The sequence below is a fragment of the Osmerus mordax genome, chromosome 5 (genome assembly GCF_038355195.1).
Source record: "Osmerus mordax isolate fOsmMor3 chromosome 5, fOsmMor3.pri, whole genome shotgun sequence".
In the NCBI taxonomy this organism is placed as follows: Eukaryota; Metazoa; Chordata; class Actinopteri; order Osmeriformes; family Osmeridae; genus Osmerus; species Osmerus mordax.
Genome location: NC_090054.1, coordinates 13,205,168 through 13,223,460, shown reverse-complemented (window position 1 = coordinate 13,223,460; position 18,293 = coordinate 13,205,168). Strand labels below are relative to the sequence as shown.

General features: G+C 42.1%; 3 protein-coding genes across 3 annotated transcripts; 2 read left to right on the top strand and 1 right to left on the bottom strand.

The window, feature by feature from the left end:
* The first annotated feature begins 267 nt into the window (after positions 1–267).
* mrpl14 (mitochondrial ribosomal protein L14) lies at positions 268–1,494 on the top strand. Its single transcript, XM_067235871.1, has 3 exons — positions 268–303; positions 669–759; positions 965–1,494. Exons 2-3 carry the CDS (start codon positions 689–691, stop codon positions 1,329–1,331), a joined length of 438 nt encoding a protein of 145 aa, XP_067091972.1. The 5' UTR covers positions 268–303; positions 669–688; the 3' UTR covers positions 1,332–1,494.
* Positions 1,495–2,040: 546 nt separating this feature from the next.
* LOC136942856 (calpain-1 catalytic subunit-like) lies at positions 2,041–9,693 on the bottom strand. The gene is made up of 23 exons (XM_067235870.1): positions 9,617–9,693; positions 8,500–8,514; positions 7,662–7,908; positions 6,932–7,001; positions 6,638–6,756; positions 6,385–6,518; positions 6,051–6,219; positions 5,867–5,950; positions 5,694–5,779; positions 5,496–5,570; positions 5,195–5,355; positions 4,916–5,085; positions 4,753–4,764; positions 4,411–4,622; positions 4,229–4,268; positions 4,070–4,135; positions 3,898–3,955; positions 3,702–3,766; positions 3,551–3,619; positions 3,361–3,439; positions 3,146–3,259; positions 2,971–3,026; positions 2,041–2,869 (listed from the first exon to the last, which is right to left on the bottom strand). Exons 3-23 carry the CDS (start codon positions 7,905–7,907, stop codon positions 2,843–2,845), a joined length of 2,112 nt encoding a protein of 703 aa, XP_067091971.1. The 5' UTR covers position 7,908; positions 8,500–8,514; positions 9,617–9,693; the 3' UTR covers positions 2,041–2,842.
* Positions 9,694–11,816: 2,123 nt separating this feature from the next.
* Positions 11,817–18,272, top strand: LOC136942920 (calpain-2 catalytic subunit-like). Its single transcript, XM_067235982.1, has 21 exons — positions 11,817–12,167; positions 12,702–12,771; positions 13,098–13,216; positions 13,314–13,447; positions 13,567–13,735; positions 13,877–13,960; positions 14,041–14,126; positions 14,729–14,803; positions 14,931–15,091; positions 15,189–15,358; positions 15,462–15,473; positions 15,590–15,801; positions 16,080–16,116; positions 16,250–16,315; positions 16,425–16,482; positions 16,583–16,647; positions 16,758–16,826; positions 16,933–17,011; positions 17,602–17,718; positions 17,814–17,872; positions 18,058–18,272. Exons 1-21 carry the CDS (start codon positions 11,931–11,933, stop codon positions 18,079–18,081), a joined length of 2,103 nt encoding a protein of 700 aa, XP_067092083.1. The 5' UTR covers positions 11,817–11,930; the 3' UTR covers positions 18,082–18,272.
* Positions 18,273–18,293: the final 21 nt, after the last annotated feature.

The window sequence follows — 18,293 nt, the reverse complement described above, 5'->3', positions numbered from 1 at the left end:
GGTTTGGCTCGTTTGGTTTGACGGTTGTATACATTCTATGCATACAGATCTTTGCCTCAGTCTTGCGCGTTGTGATGACACATCCCAGAAAACAACCAATCATATAATTCTAAGGCTCCCCCATACCATTAAAAATATATAAAATTGTAAATTAAATGTTTAAATATTTAAAATAAATGTTATTTTTGATATAATATACATTAAATAAATCATTATATTTATTTTCCTAACGACCGACTGACTCTCAAAGAAGGCGCACATTTATGACGCATGCTTGACATTGGTATGGAGCGTTGTGGAAAGGTAAAATGTTAGCTAGCCAGTTGTAATTTGCTTGTTAAATTAATGGAATAACATAGTACATTTTATACAATTTAACTAAATTCTCAAATATTTATCATGGTATCAATTTAGTCTCACTGGCAACCCCATAAATCAATTATCTATATAAAGCTCGGTAGCTAGATAATCACCACATTGGAAAGGGTAATAGTGCTGTGATATACGGTGAATGTAAAAGTCTTATATTACCCAAGACGGTTCTTTATATAATTTTTCTAGTAATATAACTACCAAGCTCGCTATAGACCAGTTTAGACGAGGCGTATAGGTCCACTCCGTATGGCTGTCTGAAGAATATATTTTGTTTTGCTTTAATTTCTCTCTAGCTCAGCAGCTACGTTTAATCATGGCTGTTTCAAGATCATTTTGTGGGTTCCTGGCTGTTATTCCATCACTAACGCAACAAAAGGCTTTCAGGTAACTGTTCTTTTCCCAGTGGTCTATAGCTGCGCCGCCTTCATGTAGATGGGTATATACTTTATACTACCGTGTAAATTCAATCCCATCAACCATTTGCACTATATTGTGTTCATCACAGTACGTGGATGAAGGCATTTACCTTAATTTAATAACTAGAATGGGATTAGCATTTTTGTACTGAAGTTGTTGTTGTTTTTTGCAGTGTGTCAGCATCTGTAGCAGCCATTCAGAAATTGACAAGAGTGCGAGTTGTAGATAACAGCTCTCTTGGTAACACTCCACATCATCGTTCTCCTCGAGTCATTCATGTATACACCAAGAATGGTTTTGGAAAGGTTGGCGACCGGGTTTTACTTGCCATCAAAGGACAGAAGAAGAAGGCTCTGATTGTTGGGCAGAAAATGCCTGGAGAGCGGATGAGCCCACGTTTTGACTCAAATAATGTTGTTCTTATTGAAGACAATGGCAACCCCACAGGAACTAGAATTAAGGTTCCAATACCAACGCATCTGCGCAAAATGGAAGGAGACTATTCCAAACTGTTAGCCATTGCTAATAGATTTGTCTAGTAACACAGGAAGCTTCTCTTGGAATATGTCATACCATTTAATCAGATGTTTCTAATGTAAATTCCCTGTCTCGGTTTATGGTTCATCATGCAGATATGCACATGTATATTGACTGTTCATTTGTCGAAGTCAAATTTCTTTATAAATAAATGTATCTAATCTCATAGAAGGTTCTGTTTAAATTTGTTTTAGTTTAACTAATCTAGGCGTTTTGGTCACTTGTGTGATGTGATGCCTACATTTGTTGTTCTTTCACTTGAACACCGTCCCTCTTTCTTAAGGAAAACTGCAATAAGGTCACAGTGACTTTAATCCTCTCAGGTAGTAGCTGTCACTAACAGGCCTCTCTGTGGTGGCAATAAATATAACCTTTGGCACCTGCAACCAGAAGTGGGTCGATGGTGTTTCTACATTTACATTTAGTCATTTAGCAGACGCTCTTATCCAGAGCGACTTACAGTAAGTACAGGGACATTCCCCCGAGGCAAGTAGGGTGAAGTGCCTTGCCCAAGGACACAACGTCAGTTGGCATGACCAGGAATCGAACTGGCAACCTTCGGATTACTAGCCCGATTCCCTCACCGCTCGTTTCTAGTTGTCATTGTTTTAATATATAGAGCTTGTGTGAAAGACATTGTAATATTAACCTGCTTTCCTTAACATTATATGTAGTTGCTATGTGGGGGAATAACATTGAAGTTTTACACCCTTTACAACAACCCATTCACCAAAAATCCATTCAGTTTCATTTCAATTGTTCATTTCATTTGAAATAAGATACATTATACAGGGATATGATTTCCTTATTAAAAAGGTACAGCATGTGTTTTGAAACCCCCTACTTGTAATCAGTGATGCTACAGTGTCTTGCTACTCAACTAGAGTGCAGCTAATTTTAGCGACAGGTTTAATTTTAACTCAGGATAAAATCCAGTGTTTAACATAAAAACAAGTTATATTAATCTGTTAAATTCAAGGAGACTGCAAATATGATGCAAACATTTTCACAATAGAAAAAGCACAGAGCTGTGAGTCCGTCAATACTAAACCAAATGTATACCCATCGGAAAAAAACAGACGTTACTAAAAGCACACCACATTCCGTTTCAAAATGATTGGTTGAAAACTATAAAATATACTCAAAAACACCGGACCAGGTCTAAAAATCACATGCAAAATGAAGAAGCCTGTGGACTTCCTTGAAGTATGCCCCAAAGCATTACAGCCATACTGATATTTCATGCTCAAACGTATTCTGTTTACCAACAGGGGATTGAGACGATTTTAAGACAGCGATTCAGCTTTTGATTATCAAACTACTCTTGCATAGCTTTAGCAGAGGCACGGGGGAGTGGTATTTAGCTTGGTCAAGTGTCACCCAGTTAATACAGTCTATCTCTGCTATATAGTGCATTCTGAGGTGGGGTGTGTGAGGAAGATTGTAACCAACAGAACACTATGATTCCAGGTATGAGGCACTGTTTGTCCATCCTCTTGTAAAATGGTCCTCGTCAACCACACATGGTCATGTACAGCCACTAACAAAAGAAGAGAGATTGTAAGAGAGGTACAAGAATAACATTTGACGTGTGCTGATATATAAACTGTTATTTAATGTATTAAGTTACATGGTACACACCTCAGTTATATTCATCTCAGCCTGTCCTGTTCCTTTGTCAAGCTGCTGGAAAGACCCTGTAAAAAAGTGGGATTTTATGTGCAGGCTAAAACAAAGCACAAAAATGCACAGGCTTTTACTTTTGAACCCCAGATAACACCTTATTGGACATCATCCCTTCACTAACAACACTCACGGAACATGGCTTCAAGCTTGACTAGGCAGCAGATAAAGTTGTCAAAGTCAATGGCCTCATTCTCAGCATAGCGGGCCACTAGTATCTGGTTCAGTCTGTTGTTGAGTTTAAAGCCTACAAAGAAAAGGCCAAGTGAGATAACAATGGGGTCATTCAAAATAATGCATGTTGTGTATCTGTGGATTGTGTCTTGTGAGCTCTCAACATCAAACTACCTGCGGACTCCACAGCCAGACGCATCTCATACGAGCTCATGGAACCTGACTTATCCAAGTCATATTGTCTGAAGAGGCCCTGGAGACAGATGGATACATTCATGAATACACAAAATATAAAGTAAGCTAGAAATTAAGATTCTATGTGGTGTTGAATGTTTGATGACAAATCCCAAAACTCAATCCTTACCAGCCACTTCCTAATCTTGTTCCAGAGGATCTGAAACTCTACCAAGCCTAGGCGGGCACTGCCATCTTTCTAGGATAGGTTTGTGTTAAAGAATTAGTGTAGGCTGTCACTAACCTACTGACGGTTTAGATATTTTGTCTGAAAAGGATACATCCATGAGATTGACCATGGTCCTACAGGACTCCGTACTGAAGCCGTCTGTCTTTATGTCTTGGTCTGAAAACAGAAGGTAGTCTAAGACAAGTTTTACAGCACCTATACTAATTAAATATGATTGTTGCATCACATCAAACAAGCAGTAAGCCATTACAGGGCAGAAAACTGAAAGTGGAATACACAGAACTCACGTTTAGACACCACTCTGTTCAGGATGGTCTTCAGCTCACGGACAGAAATCTCCATATCCTAGAACCCACAAGACCACATCTCAGAAAAAGATTTTTTGCCCGTCAGCTGAGTTGAAAAATATGCAGCCGACAGCAGTTCCATTATCTGATGCTCAATAATCATCTACAGTACCTCTCCTGCTAACTGGGAAAACATGGACTTAAACGAGTCATCAATGTCATCTTCGGTGATTTCATCCTATAATGGAAAAAGAGAATCATTGTGGTTTTGAAAGTAGAAGAAAGTGTGCCTACAGTGTACATTGGTGACTGTACATGTCCACAAACCCACCTCATCCTCCAGGTCTGCTGATATTTCATCATCCAGCTCTCTGTAAAAAACAAAAACGAAACAAATTATAATAACTGCTGACCTACTATAACATAACACATTCACGCAAACAATTGGAAATATACAGATTCTCTCAAACTCATGACCCATTTGTGAACACGTCTACAGACAAAGACACTCACTCAGTCTCGGACTGCTTCTCAGTGAACACTCGGAGGACAAAGTCGGCGTCCTGGCTGGGCTCAAAAGTCGACGGGACGACAAGGTACTCTCCTGGGGGCAAACGGAGGCGGGAGCTCACCTCACGTAGGTTGATGAAGGTCTCTGAGCGAGCGCAGGACGAGTTGGCCAAGAAGAAGTCTTTCTTCAGGTGGACATTCTGGCAGCCCCTGTACTGCATAGGTCAGAATAACTGTCATTAGTTCTGGAAAGGTCTGCCTTGGGCAAAAACATTTTCTGAGTTCCATGTCACAGAATTCAGTGAAATAGTCTGAACTTAGGTCAGTTGGTTTATGTAGCCGTACCTCTTCAGGAATCTGCACAAAGACAAAGGATGAAAGAAAAGGTCAGCGCTCAAACATTAATGTGAACAACAGGAGAAAAACACAGGGGAACATCAGATGTTGATTGTATTTCGAACTCTTTGTGTGTAATGGATAGTACAAGAAACCGTCTGAGTGCTCTCACCTCGTAGATGGCAAAGCCGATGGTGTGCATGTCCTGGCCTTGGCGCCGGTACCTCCGCCTGTCTTTCTGCATGAGAGCCACCAGGAAGCTGCAGGCCACCTCGTCATCCTCCGGGTCATCATCCTCCTCCAGCAGGGTGATTTTGTACTGGGGGTTGATCCAAAATGTGTCTGGATGGAGGGATGGACGAGCAAGCAGTGTTGGTTCAACATGCCCAGTATTGGATCATACACATAGGTGTCATGTGTCTACTCATTGATGAATGGTACTGTGACGGACTAGGGTGGTTCCTGCATCCTCCAGCAGTGCTGCCTCTCCTCCACGTGCCGTGGAACTTGATGGTGTTCCAGTGGCTCAGGCCATCGTCACTGAGAGCGTCAGGAGTCAGGTTGCAGATCTCCAGGCGGGAAAACTGTCGCAAGAACTCCTGGAAGGACAACCTACAGGAGAAATCCCTTTGTGAGGAACACACAGCCTACGGAGAACTACGGCCTGTGCTGTATACGGCTGACAGTTCCAAGAGGGTTTCAGAACCGCGTGCATCTTATTAGAGTTCCGATGTTCGATCCAAAAACCTCACCAAAACTCCCCGTCCTCCATCTGAAGATGCAGGTCCTCTCTCTCGGACGCGTCGATCTCATCCCACTCGGAAGAGCTGAATGCAGACAGGGAGACAGGAATCACATCCCATCGTTCAAATTGATATATTCGACCAATCCAACAGGAAGGTCCTGGATCTGGTTAGCATGGCACATGTAGAGACGGTTATGGGACTGACTTGTCGCTCCAGGCCCCTGTCCACTCCACCTGTCCCCAGGGGTTACGCACCCGGATCAACCTCTCCATCTGACCCCGGAAGTCTACCTAGCGCAGTGGACGAGAAGGGTAACAACCTCCCACAGATAAACGTGGAAAACATGTATGGATACGCATCATACAGAAGCACTGTACCGTCTTCAAGCCTGTAACGGAGTAGGCGTGTCCCTTCACCAGCTTCTTGAATGTCACAGCCTCCATGTCAAAGGCACTGGTGATCTGAAGTCAAATCCGCATACCATATCATCTCAACGATATACGGTATGTATTGCCTACTATTCTAAGTCAATAAGCAAGAGCAGGCAGGGGGGCTACTTACGTCAATAGAGCAGCCCAGCAGAGACCCTCTTTCCAAGGCTTTGCCAATGATTCTGTACAGGTCCTTGGGAGCTTTGCGGAGCTCGTACATCTCTGACACGCCACCTGTGAAGTCTTCAAAGCCCTCGGTTGTACTGCCTCCAGAAAGGGCCTCATAGGACCCATTTAACCTGACAAAAGTCACGAGAATATTTACTCTCATGTATCATGTTGTATGAGATAGCATAGTGTATGAATACTGACATTGTGTGTACTGAATTAGACTTGGTTGTCTACGGGTCATTTAATGAATGGAGTATCTGAACAATTAGCTGAGTGGTATTTTAACAACATACTTGGCGTATGCTTTCTCCAGCAGAGCGCTCCAGAATTCATTGCCCTCAGCGGAGTGGACAAACATGAGCTCTCCGTCTTTTACTGGCAGTCTGTCGTCAATCACAACATCTATCCATTCTCCAAATTGCCAGAACTGCAACATAGAGGCCAGTCATGAGAAAATAAACCCCCCCTCTGAGGAGCAAATAAGCATAACGGTGCAATAAAATGCAGAAGGCCACCTACAGTCTGGGATGATAAACACAAACGTACTTGAAAATGGAAGATTCCAGCATAGTCATCCTGAAAGCTTTGGCCGTGAGGGACCACCCTATGTAGAAGTGTTTCGTTCAGAGTGAGGGAGGCTATGGCCGCTAGGAGCCAGCAGTCCCCTGAGACAAGTAAAAAGAGTAGAAAGCGTGTTTAGGAGGGTGCATTGCATTACATCAAATTCCCAGCAGGGGGACTATTGTTCCAGACTGCAAACAGACGAAAGCTTGGCTCTCTGAAAAATATCTTGAAAGAACTGTGGCACATAGCCCAGGCATTACAGTAACTAGCACTCACCCAGTGCTCCTTGACAGATGTCTGTTCTTGTAGCTCCTCCTAGGATAAACTGAGGGTCATCTCCCAGCTCCTGCAAGGGATACAAGGACAGGATTAGCCTTCGGTAGGTTGTGAGGGTGGACACAAATGACTGTGTCACAAGCAACAGAGATTCTCTGACAGCAGTCTGACTAAAAACTGGGGTCTAAGATGGTCCTCGACCCAACGGCCTATGCTTTAGGTTACTGGTTTAAAGGATAGGATGCCAACAGCTGCTACAGTCCAGCCTCAACTTGCCCAGTGCAGAGCTGGCAGCAGCTGCAGAGGGATGTAACTGGCATATTGATATTGAAGACTGCATGATATTTTAATAATATGATTGGATTTTATAGGTTATGTGCTTAATTGAAGTTGCTGGGGACAGCTGAAAGTAAATCTGTTTGTAAGTTAAAAGTTTTTTTTTGTCCTTAAAAATGACAGAAACACTGCACTTTGTGCTTATAAAAGAATGCTAATTCCAAACTTTTCACAAATTTGTGAGAGGGACACAGAATGTCCTTGTTGTTGAATCTGCACTTTACCAACCTCACCAGGCTAAAGACAGAACCAAAAATAACTGATGTGTCACTGTCCGAGGACTCACGCTCACAGTATGTGAGGGGAGGGTGAGGGGCTTCCAAGTTCTGTTAGCGTTGTGTACACTAAGAGAAACACAACGACGGTCATCCATGTCTGCCTCCAGTTCTCTCACCGTGGGCCTCAGCCATTCCACGTCCCTGGTTTTGGAGGAGTTGGGAGCCAGCTCCTTGAAGCCCAGGGAGGGAGGCTCGGCGGGGAAGCAGGGGTCCTCAAAAAGACAGCCAGCCTCCACACACTCCTGCTTCAGCTGCTCATAGTCCTGGTTGAGGAAGTGGACTGCCTGCTCGATGGAGCCCATGCCCTCGGCTTGTAGCCTGTTGGTCTGTATGGTTGCTGAGATCCCTCCTGACCAATACATACTGGGTCAAGATAAAAATAAGAGGGCTGGGTAGGGGCACACGGAGTATAAATAGCAGCTACAAACAGTGCCACACACACACAATCTTTACAGGTTTCTGCCAAGCAATCTGCCAAGCAATCCTTTTAATGCTTTGTGCTGCAGATCTGTGTTGGTGTGACAATTTCCAACAGCGCCAGCTGAATAATCTACCTGTGTATATATAGTTTTCTTTTAATGAGTTTGTGTGTAAGTGAGTGAGTGATTGATTGTTTGACAGACTGATGTGCATTTCTGCTGATCTCTAGGAAGGATCTTCATTAGAATGCTTTATTTGGCTTTGCAGCCGAAGGGCAGTTAGTAAAGCTTACATCACTGAACGAGTTACTTTTTAACAAAACCTAAACATTCCCCTGGGAAACATTACAGTGTACGTATATCACCATCCTACAATGTACTGTTTGACTATTTGAGAGAAGTACCAAACTTGAAGTCAAATAAAGATGAATAAGCTAAATGTCTTTGGATCGCAAAAGCTTAACAATGTATGAGAGAGAGAGAGACAGAAATTAAAAACTGCAATCCAACACACCGATGGGATGTACAATGATACCTTGAGTTGAGAAGGCTGGGAGGAGGAAGATAAAAGAAATGGATTTGTAAATTACAGAAGTATAATCAATTATCCCATAATATGCTCTATAACATACACAGTATATCACTATGTTGCTAAAATATTGTGAAATTGTGGCATCCTGAAACTGGCATAAAGGTATTTTGTACGATTTGATAAATAAAATGGCAGTGTAAAAAAATGTGATTCAATTGTGTAGAAATGCTTACATCCAATGCAAACCATAGACATAGAATTGTCAGAGCTTAACATGAAGATTTCTCCATTAGTTTAATCTGTTGAAATGGAACTAATACAAACCTTCTAAATTTCTGCACTGCCTTCTAATGAGGGTGAGTTTATACAGGGAATCGAACATTGGCATGGGACCAGAAGAGGGGGACAGGCGTCATATAAAGAGGACTCTGTCCTGCAGTAACAAATGCCTGTCTGCAGCTTAATAAAACATGTACCACACACTTGCAATCAGCTCAAGCTATCCCTCCCATTGATTCTGTATAGCAATAGCTTACAGCCAAAACAAAGAATATGCGTGTCTATGCGAATCCATTATGAGGCCAACTAGTTTGGGAGCAGCGTGTTGTATAGAAACCCTACAAGCAGATATAAGGCCCATGTATAGCGTTAAAATGTCTGACTCCCTGATTGGCGTTTAGAATATTATCTCTATTCAGGGAAAATCTGAACTTCGCAAACCTGGAGACACCATATAATATCAGTGTTTAAAAAAAGTTATTATTAGGCTTGTATAGCATGAGCTGCTGACTTAAAAGTATCTCTGCACTTGCTAAAAATCGATTAGTCCACGTTACTTTATCTGATGGTCTGTAAATGCGCCTCCTGCTTTAGGCGTGGTTGCAAGTACGATTAGTTCAACTACGTAGTCTATTCCCATTCCTTAATGTTAAATAATACATGTATCAAGTAGCCTACAGTGTGCGGCGGAATAACGGTTACACTATAGCGGTGTTCAATCTGGGAAATGTACTGCGGCCCTGAGTTACGTTTGGTATTCTAGAGAGTTACATCTCTAACAGTGCCATTACATTGATGACATTTCCCACATTCATTTAAATAAATCGTCAGTAACACTCACCACTTCGAAGGCTCCAGGTGATGAAAGTATGTTGATAATAGTCGTAAAAATCACAATGTGTAGGCGCAGGGGTGGTGTTGTGGTGCAGACGCGGACTAATCTGTAAATACAGCCCAACCCAGTCAGGGGAGGCGCTAGAGCCATTCCACAAGCCACTGTCTGCTGCACCCCACCTGCTTGGAAATATCCAAAGCAATGGAACACTGGACTGTTTAATATGCGCATTCTTGATGTTGACAAAAGGCATAAGCAACACGCTGTAAAGATGAGTGTGCGTGTATTTTTTTATATATATGTCTGTAAAACTGAGATTGACTGGTGTGATCCAAACACAAACTCGAGAAAAGTTTGGCATATATTCACAATCACTGTGTCAATCTTTGAAGTTTTTTGGCAATGGTAAAGGATCTTTCTGCTTCAGTAAAATAGATATGGCAGTGTATTGTGTTGTTAATTTGACATTTTGACATTCCTTAAATCTACAGTAGGCTTATTCCCCAAACACTGGTGCAGATGCAACCGTGTATCCATTTCCAGTAGTCATTTAATCTATGCATAAGGCTGTGTGAACATAGGGAATTGTGGGGGGTTTGGAATGTGAAAACAGATCAATTCACAGTGAGGGTGTTCATGGTTCCAGATGTATTCTTGCCATCCTTTTTGTAGGTGGCCTAGAGATGGTTGGTGTTACATAATGGTGTGCTTAACTAAACAGATATGCTGTGGTGAGGCAATATTTATATTGAACATTTCCTGGTTGAAAGTTCAACCTAACAGTTGGGAGTGGAAAATCAATAGCCTTAGCAGCTCCACCTGTTGTGGAGATTACTTTCACATTCGATATATTTGTATGTGAATAGCAGGTCTGCAGTGATGACAACGATGGAACAAACAGATTCTAAATGTGTGATTGCCAAGGGCCAAACACAAGAGTGTGTGAGACTTCAGAGGATCTTGTACTTGTTCAAAGATTTCCACTTGAACAATAATAAAACAAATAAATTTAACTGTAGTAATGTTACTGACCTGTTAGACTTGAATGCCTGATTCTAATGCTAACCAACCAGCAGAGGTCAGTGTGTGACCAAATGATTAAACAGCTCTCTGGGAACATGTACTCTACTATAATTACTGTTTTTGGGGAGGATACAACACATAAGTCATGTAAGACTTGCAATTAATCCAACCATGAACCCACATGAGAAAGGTACAGCACCATGCTAATGAAGGGTTTGTGTTCTACTTTAAATATTCTCACTGGGTCTTGGTTTGCATAGTATTTTAGGTAACCAAATGAGTATGGGACTCTCCTAGTATGCTGGAGTTTGTCTTTCAGTCTTATTTGGTGGGAGAGATCTCGGTTTAGAAAGAGAATAGTATGATGGACGTACCCGGCAACCAGAGAATCCCCATCGTCAAACAGTCAAACAGTCTCGTCACCACCAAACTACAGTTGTGACTGTCAACAAACACTGCAGTAAGTATGTCCTGTTTCTTTTCATTGTCAGATGCCATCCATTTGGAAAATCAAATAGAAGGACTTCAATGCCTATGAATCCACTGTTGTAATATCTCTAAGACTTCTAAGACTAAAACATCTTGAATGATGTGCATTTACAGAAACCTGCCATTAGTCTAGCCCTAAACGAGGCCTATTTACATGTTTGTGGTTACATGGTTGTCCCTTATTTTGAAAAAAAAAAAAATCCTGTTGTGTTGGTGGCTTATCCGTCACACACCGAACTGTACGGGTGCCCCCATGAACCCTCTTCCTCTGCTCTCCTCCACACCGTCCTGAGTTGATGACATCATTTGGTGAGTGGGATAGTAGGAAAGGGTACAAAAGCATATAATCCGGGAGCATACCAGTGTTCTTTGATCTCCAGGGGGTTCTTTTTCTCTCTCACACACACACACCCACACATATACACACACACACACACACACACACACACGCACACTATATGTTGGAGACAATGAGGAGGAGGCTCAGGTTGCTTTAGGTGTGGCCAGTATTTGTATTTCTGCTGAGGTTAGGGGCAGTTGGGTGTGTTTGCTGAGCTTTGCTGTTGTCTGATATTTGTTTGCTCCACCTGTCCTACAGAAGCTCCTCCTTGTCTGTGGTCTTCCTTGCCCTTCACCAGCTATAGTATAAAGAACAGGCTTGGATTGGGCATTGTTTTTTGCGTGTTCAAGAGTCCACAGGACATCGATCCACAGGGCACTGAATCTCCACACTCTACCAGAAAGTTCTCAGCAACAGATTGTCCACCAGACCATCATCTCCAAACGTCGACTATCACCAGGAGGCAAGATGACATCCATGGCAAATCGTCTGGCTCGCCAGAAGGAGAGAGCAAGTGGGATTGGCTCCAACCAGTGTGCTGTGAAGTTCTCCCAGCAGGACTATGAGGTTCTGCTCCAACGCTGCCTGGAGAAAGGCATTCTGTTTGAGGATGATCTTTTCCCAGCAGATCGTAGATCGCTGGGGTATAAGGAGTTAGGGCCGTATTCTCCCGCAGCCAAGGGTGTGGAGTGGAAGAGACCGAGGGTAAGCTGCAAATGCAATCTATGAATGAGTTCTACGCACCTAATTGGATTAATAATTGGTTAAATCATTGTTTTAAATGATTGTTGTGTATAGTATAGATGTTCATCGTGATTAAGTATACAGATATATCTAGAAGTGTTGTAACAAATATACTTTGACAGTAAATTATACTTTCGGATTACAAGGAAGAACAATGCCCATACTGCTGTCATCACAACGATAAACAATATTGACACTACTACTGTACCTGGCACAATGCTGTCATGCTAAGACAGTTTGTGCAAACAATATAATGGTTGGCAGACTGTAACATGATGTTTATCAACTTGAACACTCATAGATCCAAGCAAAGTTGTAATTAAATATTCCTGATTGAAAAAGGGTTGTATTCTACTTGACACAGAGTATAGGTTTAATGGTACAGTAGTATCAGGAAGAGATGTATATTATTTCTTGTGCCACACTCAGAGCAAAATTGAAGATTCTGAGAAGTTTGACTAGTAAAACGTTTTTTTTTCTCTGTGAATGGCGCAGGAATTGTGCTCCAACCCCCAGTTCATCGATGATGGAGCCACAAGGACTGACATTTGCCAAGGGTCTCTGGGTAAGTTAAAGAAAAGAATGAGACCATTATAAGACTATGTTAATCAAAACAACAAAGCTAACAGAACTCAATTGTGCATGCCTTGTGGCGAAACAAACTAATGCGATAAGTTCACTTACCCACATTCCAAGATAATTTTCCTCCCTCTTGTGGTTAGTTTCCACATTGAGTCTGAACTGTCCCAATGGCATAACAAAAGTGGGATCATGTCATTGTGTAACTGGGCGATACTGTACATTGCAGGTGTTGTGGAGTGCGATGTGTAATATGTGATTAGTCTAATGACTACAACAACATTTTCTGCCTTGTGTATCTGTGTTTGCTAGGTGACTGCTGGCTCCTGGCTGCTATAGCGTCTCTGACTCTGGACCAGAATGTCCTCCATCGTGTTGTCCCTCCAGGGCAGAGTTTCAGTGACGGTTATGCTGGGATCTTTCATTTCCAGGTCGGGGATGGTTCTCTCCATTCAATCCCATACTCTCAAACACACCATTCAAAATCTCTATTGAACTTCCCTATTGTCCGTTTGTCCTGCGACTTAGTTCTGGCAGTTTGGCGTGTGGGTGGACGTGGTGATAGACGACCGTCTGCCCACCAGGGATGGAAAACTACTGTTTGTTCACTCAGCCGAGGGTTCCGAGTTTTGGAGCGCCCTGCTGGAGAAGGCGTATGCTAAGTACGTGAAGTGATCATATCTCAGTGAATAGAACATGACTCAGGACAAGGAAATGAATGAATTTGAATGACATTGTGAGACGTTTGACAGAAGAGATCTAATCACAAACTGTCATCCAGGTTGCATGGGTGCTACGAGGCCTTGTCTGGTGGGTCTACCATTGAGGGCTTTGAGGACTTCACAGGTGGGATAGCAGAGACATATCAGCTGGACAAAGCTCCCCCTCATCTCTTTAAAATCATCCAGAGGGCTCTCGCCCTGGGCTCCCTTCTAGGATGTTCTATCGATGTATGTTTGAGAGCATCATAGTTGTGTAACCATGAATATCACTTTAATATCACTCATAATATGACCTCTCTCTTTAATACCGACATTTACATCACTGTTAGTCTTTACGATGCACACAATGTGGTTGATTTTTGTTGTCAGACTACCAGTTCCTACGAGACAGAGGCAGTAACAGCTCAAAAACTGGTGAAGGGACACGCATACTCTGTCACAGGGGCAGAAGAGGTAAATGCCTAGTCAGGAAAGGTCAAGCTGAGTATATATATTATGTCAAAGTCTTACGTTCCTGCTACTTTCTCACCAAGGTTCATGTCCGGGGGAACCCAGTTGAGCTCATCCGCATCCGTAACCCCTGGGGTCAAGTGGAGTGGATCGGGGCCTGGAGTGACGGGTGAGAGGCCCCTTGTGGACGTACCTTAAACACCTGAAAACACACTTAAGTCGCCCCCTTTTTAGGTACACCTGAACGCCTGCTTGTTCATGTCAAATCGAATCAGCCCATCATGCAACAGCAACTCCATGCCTAAAGCATTCAGATATGGTAAAGAGTTTCAGTTGTTGGTCCGACCAAACCTCAGAATGGGGAAGTCATGTGATCTCTAAAGTGCCTTAGACTGTGGAACAATTGTTTTCAGATGGTAGGAAGGGACAGTAATGCAAATAACCACACATTACAACAGCATGCAGAACAGCATCTCTAAATGCCTAACCCGTTTAGAGCAACATGAATCCATAGATTCATCCTGCCTTATGTCAGCAGTTCAGGCTGGTGGTGGTGTTGTACTTGTGTTAGGAATGGTTTCTTGGCATACATTAGGTTTCCAGCACCTTGTTGAATCCTAGCCACAAAGAATTCAAGCTTTATAGGGACAAATGGGGGGTCTTACCCAGTAATTGAAAGGTGCACCTTAAAAAAATGTGTTGCCATGAAACCCTACTGAAAAACATGTTGCCAGAGACCTGCTATTCTTCACATGCTATTCATCCAATCAGTTCAAGAGAATGGAGATATGTGAGTGATGAAGAAAAACTAAAGCTGGTTCACGCTGCAGAGGATGGGGAATTCTGGTAAGTCTTTGTAATGTACAGTGTACAACATACCATATATACTGTACACATACTGGCATCATTGTAGTCCAGAAAATTGGACATAGCCCATGTACATCCTTGTGGATCGTTCTGTTTTCCTGCTTAGGATGTCTTACTTAGACTTTGTGAAGAATTTCTCCAAACTGGAGATCTGTAACCTGAGCCCAGACATGCTGACCAGTGATGATGTGGGCCACTGGAACTACTGTCAGAATGAGGGGATGTGGAGAGTGGGCTCCACAGCTGGGGGCTGCCTCAACCACCGAGGTAACGGCCCGCCCACCACGGACAGCACACAAACAACATGCAGGATGTACCAGAACTTTCCAGGACATGATTGTCAAATACGCTCTGTGTGTTCCAGCCACGTTCTGCTCCAACCCCCAGTTCCTGGTGCATCTGGAGGACGTGGATGATGACCCTCTTGATGGGGAAGACGGCTGCACCCTCCTGGTGGGGCTGATGCAGAGGAATGGACGCCGGGAACGCAGACTCGGCTATGAGCTCAACACCATCGGCTTTGCCATCTATAAGGTGCTGTATGACAGTGTACTGTATCTCCTGAGTGATGAATAGAGTTGTCCATTGAAGAAAAGGTTGATTGTTGAATGATGTTGTTCTTCCCTTTTTTTTATAGGTTCCTGATCAGGTTTGTATTCATAATTTGGTCTTTGTATCTTATGCATGAAAGTGCTTCACGAGCGATAAATAATGTGTAGGATATTGGCATGTGACGGAGGTTTGCTGAATCCTCTTATTTCTCAGTATAAAGGTCAGAATAATGTCCACCTGGGTCCAGATGTCCTGTTAAGGCAGAAGTCTGTGGCGATGAGTAGCAACTTCATAAACACACGAGAGGTGTGTGACCGCTTCAGACTTCCACCTGGGGGGTATGTCATCATCCCCTCCACCTTCCTGCCTCACAAGAAAGGCAGCTTCATCCTGCGCTTGTTTACTGAAAAACACGCTGCTACTGCGTAAGAACCGACTTCAATCCTTCAAAAGTTTTTTTGTCCAACTTCAAAAACATCAGTTACCTTTCTTCTGACTTTCTTTTCTTTCTACTTCCACATATTACTTCTAACAATAGACCCATGGTGCAAGTGTGCTTTGAAGGTTATGCCTCACCCTAATGTGAAAGAAATAGAAGCTGTATTCTAAACTTATGATACATCCCTAATTCCTAGGCAAAAGTCCCTTATTTCAATCATCCAGAACAACCCCATATTTCTAACAGCATCTACTTCTTTTTTAGTCCAATGGAAGAGGACATTCATGTTGAAATCAAAGAGGTAATTAACTTGGCAGGGGTCTTAACTGTTTTCAAAATTTTCAGAACATACTTTCAAGTCTTTAAATAAACATTATACTGATCCAAAGAAATAATACATCTCTTGAATTAATTATGTAACTATTAATTTAAAGGCAAAGATTTCAAAGGAGGATGTGGACCCCACCTTCAAATATCTTTTCAAGAAGATTGTTGGCAATGTAAGATTCCTATATTATTATAGAATATATCATAATAATGTCATATGAAGAGTTGCATAATTTCAAACAGCCAAGCTCGTTAAACTTACTGAGATTGTTTCTTTGACAGGATTCAGAATTGTCTGTCATTAATCTTGTACCAGTTCTGAACAAAATTGTCGCACAAAGTAAGAAGATTCTCATTTCATTGTTAAATCACGGAAATTTGATTAAGAAACCGAACAAAATCAGCGGCATCTTCAACTGTGTGACTCTTATGTTCTCCAGGGTCGGATGTCAAGACGGATGGTTTTAGTCTTGAGACAAGCCGTCACATTGTCAGCCTACTTGATGTATCCTCTCACATCTACGCTTTAGCCTTTTATCCTTTTTATTCTACTACTCAATAAATATTACATGATACATTTCTGAGAGATTTGTTCTAAACCTTAACAATCTTCAGAAAGATGAAAGTGGCAAGTTGGGACTAATTGAATTCCAGGAGCTTTGGATGAAGCTCCAGAAATATCTGGTATTAATGCTGAAAGGATATCATGTATTTCTTGTTCTCGAGTACATGATACTATCAGTGTACACTATGTTTTTCTAATGACCTTCTGTGTGGACGGTACCTGCAGGAGATCTTCAAGAGCTATGATTCAGACTGCTCTGGGACCATGAGTTCACATGAGATGAGAGGAGCACTGACCGAAGCAGGTAACAGGATCAAACAGCATCATAACAGGATGAGAAATGTATCATGTAATATTTATTGAGTAGTAGAATAAAAAGGATAAAAGGCTAAAGCGTAGATGTGAGAGGATACATCAAGTAGGCTGACAATGTGACGGCTTGTCTCACCACTTGCTGTGAGTGCGTACTCGTACACCCATGAGATGAGACTCTGCTGGAAAACCCACAATTCCCATGCAAGGTCTTTGATAGTAGCATACAGTAGCATCCCCTCAGAACAACTAAAAGTGTACATCCATCTGTTAGATGTAGGCTGTGCTAGTAGTCCCTAGCCCTGAAAGCTGCTGTGAGGATTAAGATCAGTCCGGTACTGAACTCTTTCCTTGTTAATCTTGATGTATTTCCTTTGCCACTGGAGATAATTACATATAGCACTGGGTAAAGTTATTTCACTTCTGTCCTCTGCATTGTTTGATAAATGCCCATATTCATGACAAATATATTCCTTAATACTTCTACTACAATGTGTCGAAACTGGGGTATTTTGCATTGTGTACATTTTATTTGGGAATCAATTTGAACTGACTGAGTATTTTCATATGTTCGTTCCCAAGGCTTCCATATCAACAGTGCTGTGCTACAGATCATAGTGAGTCGCTATGCCAACACGGAGTACGCTATTGACTTTGACTCTTTTGTTGATTGTCTCATCCGTCTGGAAATGCTTTTCAGTAAGTCTGCAAACAACAAGTATTCTTCTATGTTTAATACAATTAAATATGGCGACTTGTTTCAATTCACATTATTCTGTTTTGAATCCCGACAGAGATGTTTAAGACACTGGATACAGATTACTCAGGGAAGATTGAATTGGATATTTTACAGGTGGGTCCTGTGTGTGTGTGTGTGTGTGTGTGTGTGTGTGTGTGTGTGTGTGTGTGTGTGTGTGTGTGTGTGTGTGTGTGTGTGTGTGTGTGTGTGTGTGTGTGTGTGTGTGTGTGTGTGTGTGAGTAATTGCTTCAATGAAAGACCACTGACTTTTCTCAAATAAATTAAATGTTCCCTTACAGTGGTTGTGCCTGGCACTCAACTAAGCCAAAAAGACCGACTGCTGACTTCTATGAAAGAGGGAACCAAGATTTAGAAACTGTTAATGTGCCAACTATTTAATAAAAAGGTTGGTTCCTTTATTCTACAACTTCCACTGTCAAATTGTAAAGATAAATAGTGGAATGCTTTTCTATAGGGATTTTGTTTCAACTGTAAGTCAATAAAATACATGAGAACGCAATGATCTTTGTTGTGT